Source organism: Ambystoma mexicanum, chromosome 5q (genome assembly GCF_040938575.1).
Source record: "Ambystoma mexicanum isolate Mex_15411 chromosome 5q, UKY_AmexF1_1, whole genome shotgun sequence".
In the NCBI taxonomy this organism is placed as follows: domain Eukaryota; kingdom Metazoa; phylum Chordata; class Amphibia; order Caudata; family Ambystomatidae; genus Ambystoma; species Ambystoma mexicanum.
In genome coordinates this window covers 1,337,524,044-1,337,550,025 of record NC_090933.1, presented here as the reverse complement: position 1 = coordinate 1,337,550,025, position 25,982 = coordinate 1,337,524,044, and the positions used below count along the sequence as shown (strand labels likewise).

The window sequence follows — 25,982 nt, the reverse complement described above, 5'->3', positions numbered from 1 at the left end:
CAGGATGCCCACAAAGTTTCAGCGAGATTCGGAATTTGGATGACCGTGCACTGCAAGATGGATCCAGGTCCCAGGGTATTGGGGTATTGCAACAATGCAAGGTCGCAGCAATGCGTGGGATGGCTCAAAATGCAGGTCTTCTTGAGTCTAGTGGGTCTCACCAGGCTCTGAGTTGGGGTCCTTTTCGGAGTCCCCAGGTCGATTGGATGGAAGGGCTACAGCCGGCTCCGGTTACACAGCAGGCTCTCTGGTCGCTGGAAGTCATTTCACCCACGTTTCCTTCATCTTCCTCTTGGGCTTCAGTACCAGTGGTCGACCTTTCTTCAGCTTCCAGGTTTGCAGCATTATCAGGAACTACAGCACACCCTCTGCATTCACCCCCCCCCCCCCCCACTGGGATTTGTCCCAATTCAGGAAAGGCGTAAGACAACGGGCTGGGGAGTTTTGGACTCTTCCCTCACTTCCTGCTCTCTGGAGCCTTGGCGAGGAGTCCAGGGGACTCCCGCCAAAGATAAAAATCACACAAAGGAATTTCCCGCCGAGGATGTTGGGGTGAGGGGGGAGAAACAAGAAACGACAAACACTAAAATGGCGAAAAAAAGTAGACTGGGGCCATTGGTAAAAATTGACACCCTTCGATCCCTTTACTGCAGCTGTGAACACCCGTGGTAAGGTGCACCAAATACATACAAGGTATCACTGCCACCAGCCATTGAAGGTAAGCTTGTCACTGCAACAGAATTGTTAGTTTTAATGTGAAAAGGGATGCATTGTATCTCCCAGCACTCCAAATAAGGTGGGGTGTGCTGAAGTGTAAAAGGGATCCAAAGATCCTTTCTACCGTTGGGAAATGTAGTTCACTCAAGGTTAGCACAAGAAAGTTTAAAAAGGGAGCCATAAGACAACCCAGCAACAACGGGCACTTATTGCCAATAAGTTGTTATAGAGGATAACTTTAAAAAGACACTATGGGGAGTCAGAAAAAATTACACCTATAAAAGAGTTAAAAGATTAAGGGAGTGTGGAAAAAGGTCCCCACTCACTGAGGTATTATGGAAAAGTATCCCACCAGTAAAGCAAAGTTCAGGGGTTGACCCAGGTCAGGAAAATTTACTAGTTATGTGCAAATCTTACGTAACGCCTTCTGTTGGTGAAACTACTGTTTCCAAGAGCAGTGAAGTGAACTTGACTTTACTTACATTTTGTAACTTTCTAGACCCAGCACACACTATCTTACCATAGGGTGCTGGAGGGGTTACTTAGTATCCCCTTTGTCTAGTTTCTCATGTAACATTTTTATGTTACCCTTTCTACAATTAATGGCTGGTGGCAGTGGTTTACTGTTTACTACCATTGTGTTTTTACTGCGGGCTGCATTCGCAGCTGCAGTAAGGCAGCCATGGGTGCCCATTTTATCAAAATGGCCCTGGTCTTGTTTTTTGCCATTTCTTGCTGGAAAGTTCCTTCTTAAGATTTACTCTGTGCACCAAACCCGGTTTGGTCCCTTTGTTTGTTTTGTCTTTGGCAGGATTCATGAGTGAAGCCTGCCTCTGGCTCCAGCGTGTCTGGCAGGAAGTGAGGGAGGTGCCCTAAACTCCCTGTGCTTAGCCTCCTTGGTTACAGGAATGCACCCAAGGGTTATTGGCTGGAGGGCTGTCTTTGGAGGACAGCCACGTGCTGTGTGATTGACAGCTAGGCTGGAATGAATGGGAGAAACTTGCATAAAAGGCGAGGCTTTATGGCTTGGAAGGCAGTCAATCACTGGACGAAGGAATCGGAAGAACAACTTGGAAGAGATGCCTGCTGCAACTCCTGGACCGTTGGTTTGCCCGGTGAAGCCCTGTTGCTCTGCTGAAGCTCCGAATTCATTTCTACTAGAAAAGCCCTGCAAGGACGACTTCTCCCCTTGGGTTGGTGGGACAAATCAACCCTAAAGTGAACTCGTCTGGCCATGCTCTTGGAGCTGGCGGTTCCAGCAGCAGCAGTGGAAGTACAGAAGTGCCAGGGAGAGGAACACCAGATTGTGTGCGTTGCTTTTAGATCGGACCCGAGCGCCAGGAAGATCCTCCCGACTTCCCTGAAGCAGGACTGACCAGGCCTGAGCCACCTCAACAGAATGCTGGACCTCAGATGTGAGGAAAGTCCGGAGTGGTATCCGAGAACCACAGTGTTGCTATTTGCTGTCCAATGCGAGGAGCAGAAACACTGAAGGACAGCTGAATTGAAGTTTGCCCATTGCTGCTCCTAACTGTCCCATTGCAGAGCAGGAGTCCCCAGACGTCCTCCCTCTCTTGTCCCCACGACTGAGGCTCAGGAACAACAGGATCTACAGAGCTGCACAGGAACAGAAGCCAGCTGGAACAATTTATTCTAACCAGATGTACTGTATAGTCTCAGAGAACTTGCCTCTTGTTGTGTAGACTTACTTGCTCTCAGTTGAGATCTGTCTTGGCTACCTTGCAGAGTTGCTATAGCTTTGCCCCTCACAAGCCTCCCAGCTTGTGACCCTTCAAGTGTTCAGATTTAGAGGAACAGTGTGTTTTGAAGTGTATTCTAAGTGTTACATACATTGCTTCCTTTTGAAGAAGGCTTATATAACTGACTGTGAAATACATTTAATAATTGTTTTATCAAGGAACCTTGAGTATAAGTGTTTCTGATGTTTGTTAATCTGCTTAGAATCACATGCTGTGCATAGGTCCGACATCCAGTGGTCACTGCGGAGTATTGCATTTTGTTTTTCGTAGTCGAAAAAGGGGACGTCGACAAGGCGTGTCTGTAACACTATCCCTATAGTGACGTGCGTTGTACCCACAATTCCTCGTGCGTCGAGGTCCCTCAGATTGTTTTTTTCCGCCCAGCTTCTGGTCGCCTTACGCGGAGCTCCTAGAGAGACATTGCAAATACTTACTACGGACCTCGGTCCTTAATTATACTTATTATATTGTTAAAGATCCCTCCCCTCGACGTTAGCTGTGAAGCTGTTTCTGCGCCGAGCAAGTTTTCGACGGATGGGAAGAGACGGAGGAGATCCTTCGGCGCTGCCGAACACGTGGCCTGGCCTCGCCGGCCAACATACAGTAGGTAGAGTGGGGGTTCAAACTTTTATCTTCTCTTTGAGAATGTCTTTCTTTCTCCCCTATCTTTCCCTTGGGGTTGTTATCACCAGTTATTATTGCCTCAGCTATGGAGAGGACACCTTTTAAGTTTTGCCCACGCTGTAGGGGCAAATACACTTGGAAGGACAAACACAAGCTCTGTTATCGTTGCTTGCCCCTCGATCATAGGGGGACAGCTGCGCGGCCTGTAAGCTCTTGAAACCAAGAACTCTTAAAGAACGAAAAGTTAAGAGGTGGGCGGACTACGCCGCCGCTGTTACAGAAAGTGACGAGGAGGGTGATAACTCGACGTCCGTTACGGAAGTCATTAACCCCCAGAAGGAGCGCTCGCGCTCCTCAACGTCCGTCCCCGGCCCCGACGGGCTCGGTTCACGCCCTGCTTATGGGGATGAACACCCCGGCGACAAGGACGCACATAGACCCCATAGGCCTAAGCACACAACCCACGGCTCTTCTTCGTCGAAGACGAAGGATCCATCAGCGCCGAAGGGGACGCAGGGCACTCCGGCGTCTACCCTCAGACCGTAAGGGTCTCAAGCCCCACCCGCAAACGCAGCCGCGACCAGCGATTGGGCTTTCATCAAACACGGGCGCTACCTCAAAATCATCCGACGCAACGCTCCATAGAGCGGCCGTCGAGGAACAACACGTAACGCAGGCAACGTCGACACCAGAGCCCTCTACTGACGAACTCGTTGTCGAGAGTCTGGCGAGAATTGTTTCCGAAGACAAACGTAAGCGGACGACGAAACAAACGTCGAATACCGCACAAAAAGCTATGGAAACGCCGAAAAAGCGCAAGAGTAGCCAGGAACTGCCCCCTTCATCTAAGGGCACTTCTGAACTACCGGAGGGCTTTTCAGAGGGCGACGGAAACCTTTCTTCGACGTTGTGGGAGCGTTCTAAGCGTTTTGAAGGTGAAGACACTGATTTCCCCCCTCTAGACTAGACTATTCAGGGGTCCCCCATGAGACCCTTGAAAGACTCCATTCTTGTATGGAGAAAATGGAACCCAAAAGACCAAGAGAATGGCCCCAGGATGACCCTAGGGTCAAGATTCCTTGGCTGTTTCCCCCGTCTACAGACATATATGACCTCACTGAAGAGGAGCAATACCTCCAGGAAGATGAGGAGTGTTTGGGTGGAGAGGAAGAACATGAGGAAGAGGGGTTTGAAGAAGATCCTTACACTAGTGCAGGAGCTTTTGAAGAAGATACAGCTACCTCGCAGCCCTGGCAATCCCCATCAGTGCAGCCTTGGCAATCCCCATCAGTCCACTGAGACCCTGATGTCTTTCACCCTTCTCCTCCTCCCAAGGATTCACCTATTGGAAACACCTCTCCCATAGATGACCAACCTTCACTTAATGCACTATTGCGCAAGGCAGCAGCGCATTTTGAAATAGACACAGGGGAGACTCTTCCTGACATAGACTTTGTAGAGAAGGTTATTAAAGAAAAAGCCCCTGTTAGTCAGTCTATTCCGCTCCTGGCGTCTATAAAGAGAAGAATAACTCCTTCCCTTTCCAATCTTGCCTTAGTCAGAGGGGTCAACCCTCGGATAGAAAAGCTCTTCAGCCCTTCGTCCTCTGACCCTTTGTACATCAGAGGACATTCTATCCCGGACTCCCTCGTAGTTACTAATACAAGAAAAAGAGCGGGGGTACCACTATCCACTAGTGAGGCACCACCTGACAAAGAGGGCAAGAAGCTCTATGCACTTGGGAAGAGAATCACGACCTCCGCCGCCTTCTCAACTAGGATTGCAAATAACAATTCCCTACTAGCTAGCTACGCAGATGCACAGTGGAGCAAGCTGCGCAGCGAAGCAGAGGACACACCAGAACCCCTGCGTTCACGCCTGTTAGCTATAATCTCAGAGGAAACTCTTGTAAACCAGGGCATCGTAAAGAACTCCTTAGATGCCGCAGAGACGGCTGGCCGTTCCCTGGTTCAGGGAATACTTCTCAAACGCCATGTCTGGCTGCGCAATTCGGGATTTAAGCCGGAAACCCAGGCTTCCCTGATAAATAAGCCCATAGAACAAACACATCTGTTTGGGAAAGCAGTTGATGAGGCCCTAGAACATGCGAAGAAAGAGTTTGATACCATCAAGACTCTTGACCAAATTTCTAGGCCCCCTAACAGACGCAGCTATGGCAATAGACGCTCCTTTCGTGGCCAACGCCAGCAGCAACACCAACAGCAATTTTACTCTGCTACCAACTGGCCCTCTAACCAGGGTAACAACACCCAGTTCAGTCAAAGAGGCCAACACCGTGGCAAAGGAAGAGGTCGCGGCTCCAGCCCCAAAGGTTCCACGCCCAATACCAACAAATGACCCGAAGATTCGGGTCCCCTCCCATGCATTAACGGTCAGGGGCTGGCTAACATCGTTCCTTTCAGCATGGGAGGGAATATCGTCAGACCGCTGGGTATTATCCACCATAGCCCACGGATACTGCATCGAATTCAACGGTTCCCCGAAGTACAGATCCCCACGGAACCGACGCATGACACCGGAACACCTCACCATTCTTCTTCAAGAAGTAGAAGAGCTACTGAAAAAAGAGGCTATAGAGGCTGTCCCCCTACCTCAGGTTCAAGATAGAGAACAAACACTACCAGTTCAGAGTACTACCCTTCGGGATAGCATCTGCACCAAGGGTATTCACGAAAGTACTGGCAGTGGCAGCGGCCCACCTGCGCAGGTTATCCATCCCGGTATACCCTTACCTCGACGACTGGCTCATAACAGGGGATTCTTACGAAACGTGCTTCTCCAATACCCAAAAGACCGTAAACCTTTTGTCCCAACTGGGCTTCTCCATCAACGAAAAGAAGTCCAGCTTAGACCCCCGCCAAATCAAACAATTCCTAGGGGCTCTAATTCGAACAAAGGACGGCCTCGTCTTCCCCTCCAACGAGAGGGTCCAAAACATGCTGTTTCAGATCCCCCATTATGTGGCAGGTCGAGAGGTGACGGTACGCAAAGCAATGCGCTTGCTAGGGATGATGGCGTCATGTATTTATTTGGTACCTCACGCGTGCCTGCGCCCAATGCAAGAGTGGCTCTACAGCCAGTGGTGTCAGGCCAGCGGACTATGGGACGATATAGTGGTGATCTCGCAGGCCTTGGTTCTCTCGCTACGGTGGTGGACAAAAGAAAACCTGTTATTCGGGAAAACTTTTGCCACACCCGCAGTGGAAGCCACTCTAACCACAGACGCATCCCTTACAGGATGGGGGGGGCTCACCTATCCCATCAGACTGCTCACGGAGCGTGGACTCCGAGCTTAGCATCCAAGCATATAAACCTGCTGGAACTACTAGCGATGTTCAAAGCACTGAAAGCCTTTCAGGAACACCTACAAGGAAAGACAGTGATGGTCCTCACAGATAGCACCACAGCCATGTACTACCTCAACAAGCAAGGGGGCACTCACTCTCCAGGACTGTCCAAGCTGTCCCAGAATATATGGAAGTGGGCTCTCAAACACATGTTCCTACTATCACAACATGTACCAGGGGAACTCAATCTGCTAGCAGACAAACTCAGCAGAGACTTCCCCCTGCCCGAAGAGTACGAATGGCAATTGCACGAAGACATCGTCTTAGACGTCTTCACGCAATGGGGGTTCCCGGAAATAGAAACATTGGCAAATTTTGTCATGCGACCAGAAAATTGAGCATTTGTTTAAGGATTTACCCACTTTCGCATACCAACGCAGCAGGAACCTCAGAGATCTGGTGCAGACACGTCCTCCCAAGAAGAAGAAAATAGAGACAAAACGTAAGGGAACATTCCCATGTCTACAATGTAGCAACTGTGGATGCATATCGAAAGGACAAACCATTAATCATCCACATACGGGAGAGAAACTGCCGATTAAAGATTTTGCGACATGCGAAACAGCTAACATCGTTTATGCCATTAAATGCCCATGCGGGCTGTACTATGTGGGACAATCTAAGAGAAAGGCTAAATTACGTGGAACGAGCACCGTTCATGTATTCGCAACAGAAATATGACCTCATCAGTGGCGAAACATTGGGTGGAGAAAGGACATAATTTGGCCCAGATACGTTTTCAAATATTGGAGGTCATACACCGATATGAACCCCACGAAAATCTCCAGCAAAGGCTGGACAGAAGAGTGCTTTTGGATCGATCGGCTTGGAACACTTGCCCCCCGAGGGCTTAACGAAGAAATCAACTGGTTCTGTTACCTGTAGAACACAGGGGATACCCGGCCACCCACACACCCATGGACAATGTAGACACGTTCATTGCACTTACTTTTATTGTTTCTTTATTGTTGTTCCTTCTTTACTTTTTATGCTTGGGTCTGCATTATTTTCATCTCTCTCTATCTTGACATCCTATATTTGATCCGAATTCGTAAGATTCACCCGATGTGTGGTTTATGATTTTAACACTGTGATATTTCTGTCATTTAGATACTTTTATATACCTGCTTTAGATCTGGTCTTGTAATACTATTATTTTACCATTACTTCCTTATCGATTAACTTGCGAAACAACTCACTAAGTAATCATCCTATACCACATTTTATTATTCATTATTTATTTTTTATTTTTTAATAGTGAGGAACTATAGCCTTGCTCCCATTCTGGGAGTCACTAGCTTTACCCGTACCCATGCGTGCCCTCATTATTACTTTGTGCCAACATAATGACCCTTGGTTTGTCCTCATTTCCCGTACTCCAGCTCCATCGGAGATGCGGGACGTAAGGCACCCACGCGTCATCGCTCCCGTTGATGTGCTACAGTGCCCAGCGGAGGAAACCATATTTGAACGTATAACATGGGGACGGTTATTTCTTTCTGTCTAATTGGCAATACAGTTAGTGCCACCACTACATTATTTATTTATGTGTATTTATTTTAGGTGAATAGTATGCAGCATGAAGATTTTGTCTCTTTTACTTTATTATCCCACTATATTTATTCATTTTTTGCGCGTAAGCTTCTTCAGTTTGTTTCTTACCGCTACGATCACATACTTTACAGCAAAGGTTTCCACTACATTAGTCCGACAGACATTTACGTGAAAGGGTTACTCCTCATTCCCGGACTCCTAACCTTACGGAGACACGGGACGCGAGGCCATACCACGTCAACACGCACGTTGACGTTGAGCAGGGACTAGCTGAGGTTACCATGACAACTTTTAACAAGAGAACGAACGCTGTCCATCGCTTTGGACACCCGTTCTTTTCGAGCTCCAACACGTATCCGTGTGATGAGGTAAATGCTTTTTAACACAGATGAGTTTGAGAAACACTATTAGCAGTATGCTACCTTTGCACTAACTGGTTGTTGCAACCATTTGGAGACTTTGTTACAACTCACCCTTTTACTTAACAGTTAAAGGGAAATAGGTGTACTTCCAGCACTCGACCAGATATAGAAACATTCAAGTTGGACTTCAGGTACATTTTCCTTTGGCATTTTGCAATGACAACTATGTCAGATTCATAAGGTGTTTCTTACTCTTATTCTCCACACTCATTGGTATTCTGTTTATTTTTTATTTACATGCTATGTACTCTTGTCCGACATTGTCCTTGGCACCTGTGGGATGTGGTATGTATTTGACCATCAATATTATTATGCTTTTGATTGTATTCTGTGCGACACAATTCGGATGTTGGTTTATGTATGAAATCATGTTTTGGCTGGATATATTCTTTTTAGTAATGAGATATTACGTTATGGTTTTAGCCCTGAGGAAGGAGCAAGTCTCCGAAATGCATAGGAAATGTTAACCATACGTATTTGACAGTCTTCCTGGATGGTGTTAAGTCTAACATGTATATGGATTGATGACATAATCAATTATACCTATACATAAAATTAAAGCTGTGAAGTAACAGTTTACATATGGAATTCTGATTGACTCTACAAGAGGATTGAGTAAAATTCCGTTCTCAGAACACAAGCATGAGCTCCAGTCTTAGCTGGATGGTTTATCCAGCTTCTTTCTTTTCACTTGGTTCCCGGAAATAGACCTGTTCGCAACTCTGGAGAACTCACAATGCCAAAGTTACGCCTCCAGGTACCCCCAGAACCAGTCCAAGGGGAACGGTCGATTCAATGGTCAGGGAAATTTGTTTACGCCTTTCCCCCCAACTCCCCTTCTCAACAAAGTGGTGCACAAGATGCACCAGGAGCAGGTTACCATGATACTAGTGGCCCCAATGTGGGCCTGGCAGCCATGGTTCGCTCACTTGATGGAGATGTCCCTATCTCCCCCAGTGAAACTTCCCTGCCCGTACAACATGCTGTCACAGGACAAGGGCAGGACACTGCATCCATGCCCTCAGACCATGAACCTAGCAGCCTGGCTCCTGAGTTCATAGAATTTGGACATTTACAACTCCCGCAGAGATGTATGGACATCCTCAGGGAAGCCAGAAAACCTAATACTCGCCACTGCTATTCTAGCAAGTGGAAAAGATTTGTCATCTGGTGTAGAGGTAAGAGCATCAACCCGGTTGACTGCTCTCCCACTAACATTGTTCTGTACTTGACCCATTTACTGGATTCAGGTCTAGTCTTCAATTCCATTAAAGTCCACCTACCGGCACTTTCTGCATACACCACTTCCCAACTTAAAGTGTCGTGGTGGAAGATACCAGTTATCAAGGCCTTCATGGAGGGGGTAAAGAGAATACACCCTCCGATAGCTAACCCAGCTCCCGGATGGGACTTAAATATGGTACTTTCTAGACTCATGGGCCCTCCTTTCGAACCCATGCACAAGGCAACTCTTAAAGACCTCACTCTTAAGACTGCTTTCCTAATACCTATCACCTCCATTAGGAGAGTAAGTGAACTACAGGCTCTTTCTGTACTAGACCCCTTTGTAACAGTTCACAAGGATAAGGTGGTTCTACGCACACACCCAAGGTTTGCACCAAAATTCATCTCGAAATTACATGTAAACCAGTCAATAGAACTACCAACGTTCTTTCAAAACCCTTCCAGCTTGGGAGAAAAAAGTCTGCATACACTAGATGTACGCAGAGCTGTCATGTTCTACATGGAAAGAACCAGACCACTGAGAAAGACTAATCAGTTCTTTGTCTCTGTGGCAGCAGGAAGAGAAGGAGATGTAGTTTCAAAGTCCACTATATCTAGATGGATTGTTCAATGCATCACTCTCTGTTACACTCTTGCTAAGAGAGAACTACCCTTCAAGCCAAGAGCACATTCCACTCGAGGCACTGGGGCTTCCATAGCGTTCATTGCAAATGTTCCCCTTGAGTCCATCTGCAAAGCAGCTACCTGGAGTTCTGCGCACACCTTTACAAAACACTACTGTCTAGATGCACACTCTAGATCTGACTCCCAGGTGGGACAGGCAGTATTAAGACATCTTTTCTCTACTGTTCCTTCTCATAACCCACCGCCAACTCCGGGTACTGCTCGCTAGTCTATGCACAGCATGTGATTCTAAGCAGATTAACAAACATCAGAAGACAATGCATTACTTACCGTAAAAGCATTTCTGATGGTTGTATCTGCTTAGATTCACATGCGCCCACCCTTCCTCCCCGCTCGGATGGAAGGAACATAGACATCCTTTTATATATTTCTCTCTTTTCTGTACTCACTCACGTCTAGAAGGCTCCCTCAGGGCAGAAAAATACAAACAGAGGGACCTCGACGCGTGAGGGATTGTGGGTACAACGCACGTCACTATAGGGATAGTGTTACAGACACGCCTTCTCGACGTCCCCTTTTTCGACTACGAAAAACAAAATGCAATACTCCGCAGCGACCACTGGATGTCGGACCTATGCACAGCATGTGAATCTAAGCAGATACAACCATCAGAAATGCTTTTACGGTAAGTAATGCATTGTCTTATTTGAATAACTGCTAGTGTGAAACTCTACAGCATTACTACTCACATTGACCCCTCTTGAGATAGGCCTGGCTGCTCAGCCACACTACCAACCTGTGTAGTTCAAACTTATACCAAAGGTTGGGTCGGTCCCTATTTGCCAGGAGGTCAAGGTTATTGTAGTGCACCCAAAGGGTACTGCATTCATTCTTGCCTAACAACATCTGAAGCGGAAGACTAAAGACCCTAGGAGCACCCTCCTTGACCGCAAAGTGCCCGGTGAAGCCCTGCAGCTGTGCTGACCCTGTTTTCGAATTGACAGGTAAGACCCGTAAAGACGACTTCCTCCCTTAAGCTGTTGGGAGCAACTAGCCTCAAGACTAACTCTATTTTGGCGCAACCCCTGACTTGCTGCGACTTTCCAAGCCTGCAGAAGCCCAATACTCTGGGTACCTCAACCACTGGTGAGTACATTTTCTTCCGAAGTCCTAATCCCGCTAGATCTTCGTGGGCATCCAGAGAACCCTACAGAAGCAAGAAATCAGTGTCCAGAGTCCTCACCAGAGTCCAGGACCAAGGGATCAATCCAGAAAATCCTAACCAGAGCTTTTCGTTCTGCTTTGGCGCTTAGAAAAAGGCACCAATGGAAATCCATTGCTGCCGAGTCCCTCTCTCTCGAGTTCTGCCGCAGTAGCCAGCCAGACGTCCTCTCTTTCGTCAACACGACCAAGGACCAGGAACTGCATTGCCTTGTGAAGGCAACCAGCTGGAACACTTACTTTATTTTCAAGTTGCTTATACTTTTGCCATTTGGGGTGCTTCCTAGCGGGTGTGCGGTTTAACCCTACACTAAGTTGATCTCAAGTTACCTGCATTGGCCTTACAGCTTGTGCTTGCCAAAGACGACGACTCTTGAGTTACTGTGATTTCTCTTTTGACCACAGACTATTTAAAAACCTTTTTCTAAGAAGAGCATCAGAACTTTGGCTTTGTCCATTGACTTTCCCTGTCCTGACTCCCTAAAGGCCGCCTCCTGAATCTATTGGCTTTGGCAGTGCGTGATCCCTTACAGGTTTTATGTTGAACACTTTAATGCTGAGATAATTGACTGCCTTCACCCCTTTGGGAGAATCTAACTATTTTTATAATCCATCATTTGTTCTGATCCTAACCTTTCTTTCCTTAAACTCAATACTGCAAAGGTGATGGGGCGTGGCCAGCAGCAGAGCGATGTGGACGTGAGCCTTCGGAGCTCCCGTGACTGCCACAGAAACCCTGAAGAAATAGCCTGTCATCCATAGCAATTATGAATAAAAAGAGATCCTACCGAGAGACAAAAAGCTACAAGTATTGATGCGCTGTTGTCCTGAACAGCGTGCGACTGGGACCACATGCCGATGAGGAGTCTTCCCTGTGGGAGTCTGGAGAAGTGAAACTAAAATGGCGGCGCGTGACAGCAATAAGTCCATTGGTAAGGGGAGAGGAATTGAGATCCCAGGAGCGGATCGGAAAATCAGCCACGTGGATGAGGTGCCTGCCGGAATCACAGTTGGTGAGGCGTAGAGGAAAGGACTGAGCCGTGCAGGCGGACTGGCCCTGGGATCTGCCCCGCACTACGGAAGATGGGGAGGTGCGTAGCATGAGCCCGGACGCACTGTGAATCGAAGCGGGTATGAGAGCGCAGAAATGTGACGACCTGCGAAGGAAACAAAAGGAGAGCGCCCTAATGAGCTTGGCTGTAAGGTAAACTTTCCTGAGTTTATGGACAGTGTAACTCCGGAACACACATCAGCATAGTGGTGCACAATAGGGAAAGGGAAACTGTCCCATCCACGAACCGCGACAGAATCTATTCACGATCCCCACTACATGCACAGCTAGGTTACACATACTAGGCTCGTGTCGCGGCACACAACGGGAGGCTGCAAAAGCAGCACAGATAGGAGTGTTGCTGTTCGGCGGGCAAGGTGGCAAGGAGACTGTAAGTGCGCCCTGCGATTAAGAAGAGCTGGTACGGAGGAGCGCATCCCCCTTTCTCTCATGCCAGGCACTGTTGGGGGACCGCCAAACCTACACAGGGCCCGTGGTGCAATAAGGCGAAATAATGCGCCGGAAAAGCGGCTACTGTCCCTTCGTGGCAGTGAGTTGGGAACGGCAAGGCCAGCTTTGAAGGAGGAAGCTCAGTCCCATGGACCTTGCAAGCCGACAATAGAGCATGAATGGCGATAAAGTCCCCCCTGGACGTGAAAGTAATTGGAAGGAAGGACCACAAATAAATCCTGGGCTACTCCGAGGACACCAAACCGGTGAGAATGTGTATCTGGCTGTGGGCGGGTGTTGGCGACAGAGAGTCAAACATAGGCATAACCGGTGACAACATAGCATGGGAGCCTTAGACAACCCGAACTACCGGAGTATCTACCGCATGTCAACCGTCCTACGACTGCAACCGTGCACAGCCCAGACCTGTGGGAAATGGAGCAACTCACCCAAAGCCTCGCAGTGACCCACTATACTGAGCAGCATAGACAGGGAACTGGCACAGTACAACACAACCACGGCCCATAGATAAACTCATACAACAAGCCACGGAGTGGGAATCTGTTCCCTAACCACAGGAATTATGGACCAACACAGACACCGCCAGTACCCAGCGACAGGGTGGAGCGAAAACCTCACCTAACCACTCTGACCTAATTGTGCCTGGACGATAATCAGAGGAGCAACACAGGTTGGACCTTGGGAATCCCACGTGAGACAGACTATCTGACCCCCTGAGTCCAACAGAAACAATGGACCCCTGGCTCTGAGTGGCAGTACCCACGCCGCAGACGTCTGGCTGCAGGAAACATAAACAAAGCACTTGAAGAACTGTCTGCCGCTGAGCGACAACAGGCAATCCAACTACCTCCCAGCACATCCAACCACGGAACAAGCAACAAAGTATTCCCCATTGCCACGCAATACTAGCATGGGCAAAGACAGAGGCAACAAAATCAGGCACCCAAAGTAAAATAGACCAATTCACCACACCCGTGGCAACCACGCTGCCTGACAAAATCACCCAGAAGTTAAAGCAGAGGTCGGGGAAGGATTATCTCTAAGGGACTTTATGGCGGCACTAGCAGAATCACGGGCTTCCATGGAGTAGAAGATGGACGGTATCAGCATGGACGTCTCACTTCTGCGGCACGACCTCCAAAAACTGACGTCCCGCAGGGGGGAGGCGGAACAACGAATTTCTGGAGCAGAAGATGACTGAGAAATCTGGAACAGCTCAATCGAGTCACAACGCGCCTGAAGGCAATTGATGGGAGAGTGGATGAAGGCATATCGAGACGAAACAATGTCTGGATCCTGGGATTGCCAGAAAAAGCAGAAGGACCAATTGTAGAACTGTTCCTTGAACAATGGCTGGCAGACATCTTTGATCCAAAAGTGTTGACTAAATTCTTCTCGATTGAAAGAGCGCATCGCGTGCCGACTGGACGAGCAATACAGGGTCCCCCACCGTGCACGGTGATAGCAAAATTCCTAAACTATAGGGGCCGCGATGCGCTGCTCCAGATGGCTCGCACTAAAGGCACGATAACCTACAACGGATCTAGAATAGGCAGACAACACCAGGGGGGTGCAGAAGGCAAGACAGTAGTTCGATCATCTTAAACGGCTGCACTCCCTGAATGTAAAAAAATGGCCTAGTGTTTCCGGCGCAATTGAAGATTTACCACAAAGGTACGACAGTCCACTTTACGAACCCGAAAGAAGCGTGGAAATGGGCGGAACTACATTTTGAAGGCAACTGGAGTACAAGCTGGAACAACAAACGGGAACCCGCAAGCCCTGCCGGCGCAGGATCCCCCTGCCAGACACCCATTGGGACAGGAGTGAGATGTACCGCCACGTGTGGAGGGCGATTGAAACAGCGACCTGCAGCATGATCTACAATTTCGGTGCCACATGTGCGCCGGCAAGCCCTCGCACAAAGCTGCATGAGTGAATATGCAGCATGGATGAACACGAAATGAGCGGCCAGTCGGGACGGAAGAACATCCCCCACCCCATTGGGACTTGTTGTACATGCTGTTGGTTAAGGTCAGGAGTAGTTCCTAATTAACTCCAGACTGATGTTCGGGCGACAGGTACTTCAGATTGGGGCGGAGTATAGGGAGGGGGGAGGCGGAAAGGGAATGTTTGGTTGGTATTTTGGTTTAAAATGTTAATAGAAGGTTGAAATGGAATGTGGAACGTAACACCTCAAGCATACACCTATGTACCTCCTCGTAGAGGTCCTTTGTTGCTCGCAACACACCGAGAACACGCAATCATAGATTTACAGAAAAGACATGGCGGAATGCGGTCCTAGACACACCACACACAGGCAGAACATGCCCGATTAGAAAAAACGTACTCTAAAGCTCCTCACCTGGAATGTCAACGGGTTAGGGAACAGTCTCAAAAGGCGAATAGTTATACAATACTTGAACAAACACACACCAGATATAGCATTCCTCACTGAAACCCATCTAGCGGGTACGACCTGTAACTCATTTAAACGTACCAACTGTCGCACAGCACTACACGCTGGCTTCACTATGGGCTTGCAGGGTTACTCATACTGCTACATAAATCACTATCTTTCACCCTCTTTACAGTGACACAGGGGGGAGACTTGCGTTTGCTGTGGGAACACTAGTGAATCAAAAAATTGGCCTGCTAGCTATCTGCTCGCCCCCGCGCTTTTGTCTGCATTAGTAAATGATATCACCCCGCTGATTGCCAATGACGCATCTGATTTGTTCATCTTAGCAGGAGATTTTAATTAAGTGATGAATGTGGAACTCGATAGGACACACTTACCAGTGAGAAAACCCAAGGTTCATATGAACCTCGCCACCTTCGCTGATGCAGTGGCTTTGTGTGATGTATGGCGTGACCTAAAGCCCGATGCCAGAGAGTATTCATACCACTCAGGGGTGCATGCCTCATTATCCAGGCTAGGTTATTTCTTTATCCCTGCGACAAGTATCCACAGAGCAATTGTAGCAAAACTCCTTCCGAGGGGAATATCAGATCCCCCCTCCCCCCGCTGATGGAAGTGGCAACGTCAAGACCACTCCCTCCCAGGTCATGGCATCTTAACGGCTATCATTTGGGTTTTCCGGACCTTCTAGAACATATACAGTCTGTCACCAATACATACTTTGAGTTGAACGTAGGTTCAGTGGATAGCCCTGGGGTGCTGTGGGAAGCATACAATCCAGTGCTCCGGGGACAAATTCTCTTCTGGGTGGCGGCTACAAGAAAGAAACATGGGGAGAAAATAGCTCCAGCAGAACTAGAAGTAACAAGCGGAAGAAGCCCACCTAACTCAACATGTCCCCGAGTCACATAGAGCGCTACTCGTAGCGCAAAAACGCCTGCAAAATGTGGCATTCGAGAATGCCAAACAAGCACATAGAGCAATGAAAGTCAGAATTTACAAAGTGGGGGACAAGGCAAGAAAAATGCTGGCCTGGCTAGAGCGCAGGGACGAGGGACATAGTCAGGTCAGAATGATCAGACCAGAGAATGCACACCCACTTTCAATATTACTGAAGGTTTTGCAGCCTACTACACCGAGCTGTATAAGGCCCCCACTGGCCCTGTTGACACATCTATACTAGATAAAATAACCCACCCGACCCTGTGTGCTGAACAAATATCCCTTCTAGAAAAGGATATTCCGGAAGAACAACGGATTGTGGCAATGTCAACTCCAAAACGGTAAAACCCCAGGCCCAAATGGCTTCCCGATCGAGACTTGGAAGAATATTGGTCCATGTGTGCTAGCCCCATATCTACTAAAGATGTACAAACACTCAAAGGAACAAGGATATCTACCGGCCGACCTTAGAAAGGCCACCATAATAGTAATTTCGAAACCCGATAAACCTCCAGAGCAATTCAGCTCATACAGACCGATTTCCCTTATAAATAGTGAATAGAAACTATTGGCCAAAATATTAGTGATTAGACTACAGAGAGTGATCATGTCCCTAGTGCACCCGAACCAGTGCGGTTTCATGCCGAACAGGTCAAAACGCATGAATATCCGTAGAGTACATATAGCACTAGAAAGGGCGAAGAACTCCCATGACCCCCTAGCACTATTGGTAATAGACTTCGAGAAAGCGTTTGATGCCATACATTGGGAGGCACTATGGGAGATAATGCGTCGGATGGGATTTGGTGCTGAATTCATGGGGTGGATACAACTAATTCTTGGGGTGGATACCACTACTATACAACTCCCCGGAGGCAGAAATCTGAGTCAATGGCTGGCCATCTAAACCATTCAAACTGGGTAAGGGAACGAGACAAGGCTGCCCCCTGTCAGCGTTGCTCTTTGCATTAGCCATAGAGCCCCTAGCTTGCTTATTGAGAGATTCGCAAAATTGGAAGGGCTTTAAGGGTTCGGCAGATTGGGAAGACAAGGTCTCCCTATATGGTGACGACCTATTGGTATATCTCAGAGAACCGATCACTTCCTGTCCCATAGTGACTGACCTCCTGCAACAATATGGTTCCTTTGGCGGGCTAAGGGTAAACTGGGTCAAATCTGTACTCTTCCTGGTCAGACAGATAGAAGACATAATCCCAGAGAACTGCCCTTACCGAATCGAGAGAACCGGCTTTAGATACCTAGGTATACTCATCACCAAAAACTTGAATGATTATAAAGACCTGAATCGGCAGCCAATAGTGGAAAGGTTCAAGAAGGATACACACCACTGGATGTCCTTGCCGCTGACTCTCTTGGGAAGAGCAGCATTGTACAAAATGATGAGAAAAATACATCTGTACCTGCACTCCTTTGCGTCAGATTAGATGGATAACAAAATTTGAAACTGCCGTTGTATGTCCAGTAGAAATTTTATTTGTTTGATTTATTTGTTTTTAGCCCCTCTCGGATGACACGTGTTTAGGCGGAAGTACTGCGCCTTTTTCAAAACATTGTGTTGGAAAAAGTCGGCGGCAAGGTCACCTACTATATATAGTGTTATTACCTCCTTTTGTTACGCCACAGTTGTCGAAATTGAAGTCCAACTGGGAAGGGGATGTGGGTGTGTTAGGGAGAATTCTCTGTTTAGGCTGAATTTCCCTACCTAGTGAGTCCCCCAGCAGCTTTGCTGGATTTCTGGGGTTTAATTTTTTTCTCCTGCCAAGAGTGAGACTCTTTTACCCTCACTCTTGGACATGTTGAAGTGTGTTTTCTTGGTTAAACCTTGTGTTGAATGGGCTATGGGGTCTTTTACTCCATAGGGCCTCATGTATTTTTGTGATGTGGGTTACACAGCACCCTCTGTGCCGTGACCCAGGAGTGTCCTAGGGACTCCCCAACATAGACTCCATACCCTGGGACTGACTACTGTCTCCCAGGGCATGTAAAGTCACCAAAGACTTTGCTAGTCTTGAATCCTGAACAGAACCAGTACAAACCATCATATTGTGGACGTACTGGCTGGGGCAATTCGATTGCCCCAGGGTCTGTTAGTCGAGGGGGCACGTCTCCGTCCCCCCTGATCGAGTTTTGGCTGGTGGCAGTGGAAACTACTTTTTATATTCGACCGCGAATATTTCCCTATGGGATTTCCCATTGTTTTAGGCTAACACATTTAATTATTTATTTACGGTAGCCTTAAACATCCCGCCGGTTTATATATTTCTTTTTATAACTCCGGTTGGGACTTTTTGCCAAAACTTGATTCTAAAATGGCGTTGGTGTTCGCCTCTGTAACTCTGACCCAAAGTGGAGCCCTTTGTTCCACTTTTGGCGGGCTTCTCCACAGAAGCCCTCCAAAGTGGTGCCACTCTGTCTGGGGTACTTAGGAGGGGTGGAGGGGGATTTAGGCACCCTGGACTGAGTTACCTTGGTAACTCAAGTCGCACTCCGTCCTGATTGGCCCAAGTGGTGAGCCGCCCGGCTCACCACTTAGCATGTTTGAGTGACAGCTAGGCTGGGTGAATGGGGGCTTGCTGCATAAAAGCAGGGCTTTGGGGACTGGGACTTCAGAAGTCGCCACAGGACCAAGAATCCGACGAGGGAAGAGCTGAGCCGACCTGCTTCGACGACACCACCCGGTGGAGCCCTGCTGAACCGTCTCACCACTTTTTCCCGACGACCGAGGAGAACTCTTAACGGAGTGGCTCCTTCCCTTAACTGGTGGGGACAACCAGTTTTCGCCTTCTTTCCGTTCTTTGAGGTATCTCGTGGCCGCCTTGCCTGTGCCAAGCACCCCGGCAACCGGAATACCACACTTTACCCCCATACCGCGAAAGTCGGTACCAACCCTTTAACCGGAGGACTCCGCGGCGGGTTTCTTCCCGGGCAGTGCAACGACCCTCCTCTTCTGCTCTTCAGCGAGAACTTCTTCTCCCCTGACCGACGTCGAGCCCTGCTGCCACTGCCTGGAACAACTGCCACCGCTGGAGGATCCTTTCCGCTTAAGGTACTGTGTTCCGCCTGGCTTCCCTTGCCACCGACTGTACGGGGTAGATTTAGTCCCCGGCTTTCGAACCTGGGAGTGCCTGGGACACTTTGGCTAAACTTTCTGAGCCACTCTAAAACTCTTTTTGACTCTTTGCAAGACTTGAATCTCTAACTAACAGTGTGATCTTGGGCACCTTTTCGCTCCGGCTACTCTAAGAGTGGGCCCTGCCTAGTGACTTTTGCTCACCTGTGACTTTGTGCTTCTTTAAGCCTATTGCAAGTGTTCTGGACCTTAGAGTGGTGTGTTTAACCCATTTCTGCTTTTTCTCTCCCTTTCTTGGAAACTACTAGAGTGTCATCTAACGTTAAACACTCACCTCTGTTTTAATTAAGTGGTGTTAACCTAGAGTTGTCTAGATAGGAGAAAGGATTGAATCTACTTTCATTATAACTGTGTTTGAAGTGTTTACTATATTGTGCTAGAGTGTTTTTAACTTATGTGTATTTTAAATAAATAACTATATACTTTTGAAACCAAGCTCTGGTCAGTGTTTGCTTGTGCTATTGTGTTTTGGTACATATTGTGTATACTTTGCATACTGCCTAACTCTTCTTGAGAGAAGTCTGACTGCTCAGCCACAGCTACCAGGTAAATCTGGGTGGTACAGACTGCTACCAAAGGGGTTTACTGCTCTACCTGTAGTCTTAAATCTTTTGCAGTGTTCCCCAAGGGAACTGCACAGGTTTCTGCCTAACAGGGTGAAATCCTCCCAGAAGAATAGGTTTTGGCCCTAATGTACCCTCGTGAAACAGCCATCTCGTCCAGACTCCGACTCATTCAGCTCCAGATACTCACAGGGTATATTATCCGAGAGTAGCGCTCTACCGTTGGGGCAAGAGTACAGATCCCAACTGTCTAAGATGTCGCCAAGAGGAGGGAACCTTTTTCCACATAATATGGGAGTGCTTGCATATTCGACATTATTGGCAGCAATGCTGTGATGTACTCACGAGAGTTATGGGTCATGTAATACCTAGAGAACCTAAATTGTTGCTATTGGGAATAGAAAGCGAAGGTGAGATGGCGCGATATGAGAAATTGTTCTTTTCAACTGTAACAACCCTGATCAAGAGAAACATAGCAATCTATGGGGGTCCGACCAGTTGCCGCAGGTGGAACAATGGATTGCTGATATAAATGTTTGTATAGCTATGGAACAGGGGGTGTATAAAGCCCGAGGTTCCCCTAGATAACGCTGGGAAAATTTGGCAAAAGTGGGAGGATGCTCAATGATCTGCTTTGTTGCCGAACCTATATAAGACATAACAGACTACTGTGAAGTGATGCTGCTATTGCGAACAAACATATCAAATGAGTTGTACGAGTTACACAAATCCAATGACCTTGTTGTGCTGTTTTGTCATGGTTCAACTCCCTTGGAGTCTTCATTTGTAATGTATGTCCTAAAAACCAATAAAATGTGTTCTTAAAAAAGAAAATAGTGCAAAGGTGATACTATATAAATGCTATACTGAATTCAACTGACGTCACCTCTGGGTGCTGGAATGGTATTGGACGTTTTGATCTAAAAATGCTACCACCAAAGGTTCGAACACCAAAATTTTGACCCATTAGTGGTAGCATTGTAAAAAAAAAAAAAAAAACGGGGGCTGCCGGGTTGTACTCTACATCGCCCCGCTCACTATACTTTTTCCAGCATTGGGTCTGGCATGGATCCACATGCTTATGAATATTCCCTCTTGTCAGGCTGGGAATCCTTGGTAACAGAAAAAATCAGTTTCAGTTTGGTTTCTGAACTGTCTTTCTACTAATAACCAATCACTGGTCTCTGGGTCATACTGCCCCTCTTATTTCAGAGACCAGTGATTGCTTATTAGTAGAAAGACAGTTCAGAAACAAAACTGAAACTTTTTTTTTTCTGTTACCAGGATTCCCAGCCTGACTGGGAATATTCATGAGCATGTGAATCCATGCCAGACCCATGCTGGAGAACAACAGTTATAGGGTAAGTAAGTTATAGTGTAGTGAGAGGGGGTTGCGTGGGCCACCCCCACAGCCTTCCGTTAAAAAAAAAAACACTCACCTTCTTCAAGCTGGGTCCCTGCAGCGTTTTTTTTAAGTTGGCGTTGTGGGTGTGTTGGGTGTGAGTATGTATGCGTGTTCGCATGAGAACTTTTGTTAGTTCGCACTTTTCTCGTGTGAACGTTCCGGCCGCAGCAAATTCAGCCGCGGTCAGATCACTTGGAACTGCTGGAACATGTCATGTGTAACATGTGTATGAATTACTCGCTTTATTGTTCTCGTTTTTTAATTGAATCGTAACTTGGGATTAATGTTATAGCTAATTACTGCTTTGTAATCAATGCTTTAAATATCTTTGTGTATAAATATTTATTATATAACTCTTGGGTTTTATCGGATACTTGTATCTACTGGTTTCATTGCACAGCTCTACAGCTCACATTACCCATTTTAGGATAAGCCTGGCTGCTCAGTCACACTACCAACTTGTGTTGTACAGGCCTATATTTAAAGGTGGGTTACCCAATACCAAGAGATGTCTTGTGGAGTCCCACACCAGCTGGACTGCACACATTCTTACCGAACACTGAGTGACTAGAACAAGTGGTTTTGCTTACCACTGAACTGTGTTCATGAACTGTGGTTTACTCGCCTAAAGTATTGCTCATGTTTTCTAGTGTGTTTAGTTGAAATAGTATTTATTTACCTGAATCTAACTTTGCCATGTGTATATAAATTGTCTATTTCGCTATAACTACAAGTGTGTGAGTTTCGTTGGACCTATTTTTGTACTGAGTTCATTGTACTTGGCTACAGTTCACTTCTCCCTATCTCCCTCCTAAAATGAGCCCGGCTGGTCTGTCTTTCTACCAAACCTTTAGGTAGTACAGAGTTGGGGCCTGTATACCAAGGGACAGTTTTAGAGTCTCACCTGCTGGTAGATGGGAACATTCCCCTATGCAAAAATCTCCCTACAACCAGTGCCCTTTCACTAATGAACCTTACTTCTCTTCAGGAGGAGCCGCCAAATAAGAAGAAGCGTGTGGAGACACAGCAGCCAGTACGCTCTGGTGAGTACCAATTGTGATGATGCAGAGTAGACCTTTCTTGACTTTGTTTTAATGATTTTCATATGCAACATCTACTAATAATTCATTAGAAGTTTCTATTTTAGTAAACCAGTGGTCTGTGCGCAAGCATGGGAGATGGCTATTTTAGCCATTTGTCTTGAAGGTTCTCGCAGGAAATTGGGTATGTGTGCAGGTTTGGGTGGAATTTGGATTGGGTGATTGAAACAACATAAACTGAGTGGGGGTAGGGGGTATGGTTCCTCTTTGCTAATTCCATGTGCGTGATTGTGCACCCTGTTTATCTTTGGTGTCCTTTGGGTGGTGTTTGTTGACGCAGGGGTTGTAAACCCTCACTTTTCAGTCGTTCACTGGTAGTTCCTTTGTGGGTCTGATGTGGGGTTTTCGGGGTGCACACTGTTTAATGGGTGTAAACCTGTTTGGGAGTGTTCATCTTATTCCCGGGTTTCCAGAGATCCCAAGTGGGCGCATCCTAAATAACAGATTGTTCCTTTGTGTTTGTGCCTCTGCACAGCTGCTGATGGTGGCAGATATTCCTAACCAATTACTGGCAGTACATGTAATTTACCTTTTTTGATTCTGCTTTTTTTCGAATGGCTTCTGGAGTCTGTGCGGCAGGTCTGTTTGCTGGTGCATTATGGGCTCCTCTTGATTTGAGCTGCATCTAGGCAATATTATTGGCATTTACCCATGTGCTCATTTAAAATTAACAGGACATCCCTTTCTCCTTTCATGGGCGTTTTGCAATCATTTCCTAGGTCAAAAAGTCTGTTTTGACTCCTTTTGCTAACACTATCTACGCTGTTGACGTTTTACTGACTGACGAGAGACCAACCTGTACTGAGGTCCCTTGAAGTCTACGAATGTATTTTTCAGTGCGGCCCCTGCGGATACCCAGGTCATGGGTGTTAGAATGGTTCTCTGAACTCTGTTCTGGTGAACAGGTGTTCAGAAGACCACTTGTGTTAGGGAAACAGGGAACATTTCTGCAAAGTTAGCCAGGACAATTCAAGGTAGCTTGGACAGCAGTCAAGGCCTCGGGAGTAGTGCGGATGATGAGATGTCCAATTGACGAGCACACAAAGTAGCACAAGAATTTCCCTTAGACAGTATATAAAAAAAATACACAATTTATTAGGCCCAGAACAAATACCAGTGAATAATGAAGAACACAATAATAATAATACTATTTAAACATTGTGAATTCCTGCCAAAATCTGTGAGGAGTGAAAGCAAGCAAACTAATACAATGGCCAATTCCAGAAATGGATACCCCTAACTTAAGAAGGCCAGCCCTACGAAGATAGTAGCCTTGCGATCAAAGTGTTATGTTTTGTGCGTACAAGCGCTCAGCGATGCGTAAAGCCATAAAGTATAAACTTCAATTGGAAGGAAAAGGTAGAAGAAGACACTGGACTGTGGAAAATGTGGTTCTGAGAGTCAGAAGGGGGGTCTGCTGCAGAGAACCAAGCTGTTCACAACTTTGGGACGTCTTTAGAGAGCTAGGAGACCCAAATGCACTCTGGCGTGATTGGCTGGCTGACTGTCTGGCAAGGGCAGCCACCCTGCTGGGTGAGTGGCAGCTAGGCTGGAATTAAAGGGAGAAAACTGTTTAAAAGGCGAATCTCGTGGACTGGAAAGTGGAGTCGACCACTGGAAGAACCGAAGGCGAGCTGGAAGAGGACGGCTGCAACTAATGGACCGTTGGTTTGCCCGGTGAAGCCCTGCTGCAGGTCCGAATTGCCAAGTTCATCTCGACAGAGAAACCCCTTCAGGACAACTTCTTCCTTTGAGTTGGTGGGACCAAGCAACTCGTAAACCACCTTGATAACATTCTCTGAGCTGGTTAGGATACAGCTACTGGAACTGAAGTGACTCAATTTTGTCCGTGTTTTCCGACTATCCTGTGAAGTGTAGGAGTCCCCCAACGTCATCCCTTTTGTCCCCACGACTGAGGTTCAGGAACAGTGAGATCTGCAGGAATTGCCAGGAACCAACGTCTTCTGCTGCATCTTGTTCTTCATATTAAGGTACTGTGCCAACCCGATTGAGAGAACTTCTCGCGGTGAAAGTTCGAGGAACTTTCCTAACGTTCAGGCCTAATCAGCTTGCGACCCACCATATGATTCTTTTTGTACAAACTACTTCTGCGAACTTTGGCAAATACTTTACCATTTACTTCAAGAACTGCTCTTTCCTATCCAAGACACTAGTCCATTGACTTTGGCATAGGCCTATTGAACTGAATCGAGTCCTCTAGGGACCTAAAACTATTTGCACTGCCTAAGAAAGTATTTGTGATCTATTCTGCTAACTTGTGCATTTTTACTCCCATTGAAAGAAACTGAAATGCCATTTTGCTCCTATTTCAGGATAGCCTAATTTGTTCAGAAAGTTATTGGTTTGGTATTGAAGTGTGTTTGTATAATAAGTTGCCTCCTTCTAGTGATTGTTTTCTAAATGATTGTGTAATAAATTAATACGTGTTTTTACCAAGAAACCTTAAGTGTCTACTTGAACCACTGTAATTGTAAGACCTCTGTAACATCCTTTTACTGCTCGCATTCCTTTTACTGCTCACATTCCCTCTTGAGATGAGCCTGGCTGCTCATCTCGCTACCACAAACTGTGTAGTACAGACTTATACCAAAGGTTGGTTTTGCTTACACCTGTAGTCCTAATTGTATGTTGTCTTCCCAGAGGGGGCTGCATGCAATTCTGTTTAACTTGATCCCAGGGCTTGAGGCCAAGGACAAGTCTTGCAGTCCTGTTCTGGATTAGTTGCAGAGGGCGGAGAGTAGAGGCAGGTAGATTTAGAAAGAGGCTCTTAAAATAGTCCAATCTAGAGAGAACCGGAGCTTGGGAGACAGTGAGCTTCTGGGGGGAGGAGAGGAAAGGCAGCATACCTCTGAGGAGGTGCAGTAGGAAGTTTGACTTTTTAGAGACCTCATAGATGTGGGCGGAGAAGGAAAGTGTGGAGTCAAAGATGACCCTGAGGTTCTTAGCCCCGCAGGCAGGGGTAGGAGGAGGGCCAAGGGAGGCCGGCCAGAGAGCGGAAATTATGGTGAAGCTTAAAAGCTGTAGGAGTCTGCCATGAAGCAGTGTTTCATTAATAGCAGTATAACGTTGCCTTTGTGTTCTGATGCAGGTGGGAAAGCCATGCTGGATGAGGTGGATGAGATTGAGGTGTATGGCAACGAGGCGCAGTCTGGCACCCAGTTAGCCACCTATTCCTTTGAGGTATGTTTGGTCTGGTTCATTGTGGTACTAGTCAGTAAGCTCTTTTGGTTGTTTAATGCTTAAAACATTTGTAGACCTTCGGAAATGTATGTGTATTCTTTAAACTGCCTTTGTTGTCACAATATCATGCAAACTGTTGCA

General features: G+C 47.1%; 1 protein-coding gene across 4 annotated transcripts in view; it reads left to right on the top strand.

Annotated features, from left to right (window-relative positions):
* CPSF1 (cleavage and polyadenylation specific factor 1) overlaps positions 1 to 25,982 on the top strand; it is a 777,662-nt gene that overhangs the window by 246,300 nt on the left and 505,380 nt on the right. For 3 of the 4 annotated variants that reach the window (XM_069621950.1, XM_069621951.1, XM_069621952.1), the window contains exons 13-14: positions 22,529 to 22,583; positions 25,750 to 25,841. In XM_069621950.1, coding sequence (XP_069478051.1) covers positions 22,529 to 22,583; positions 25,750 to 25,841 — 147 coding nt within the window. The remainder of the gene's footprint in view (positions 1 to 22,528; positions 22,584 to 25,749; positions 25,842 to 25,982) is intronic. The other variant, XM_069621953.1, reaches the window with a different exon arrangement.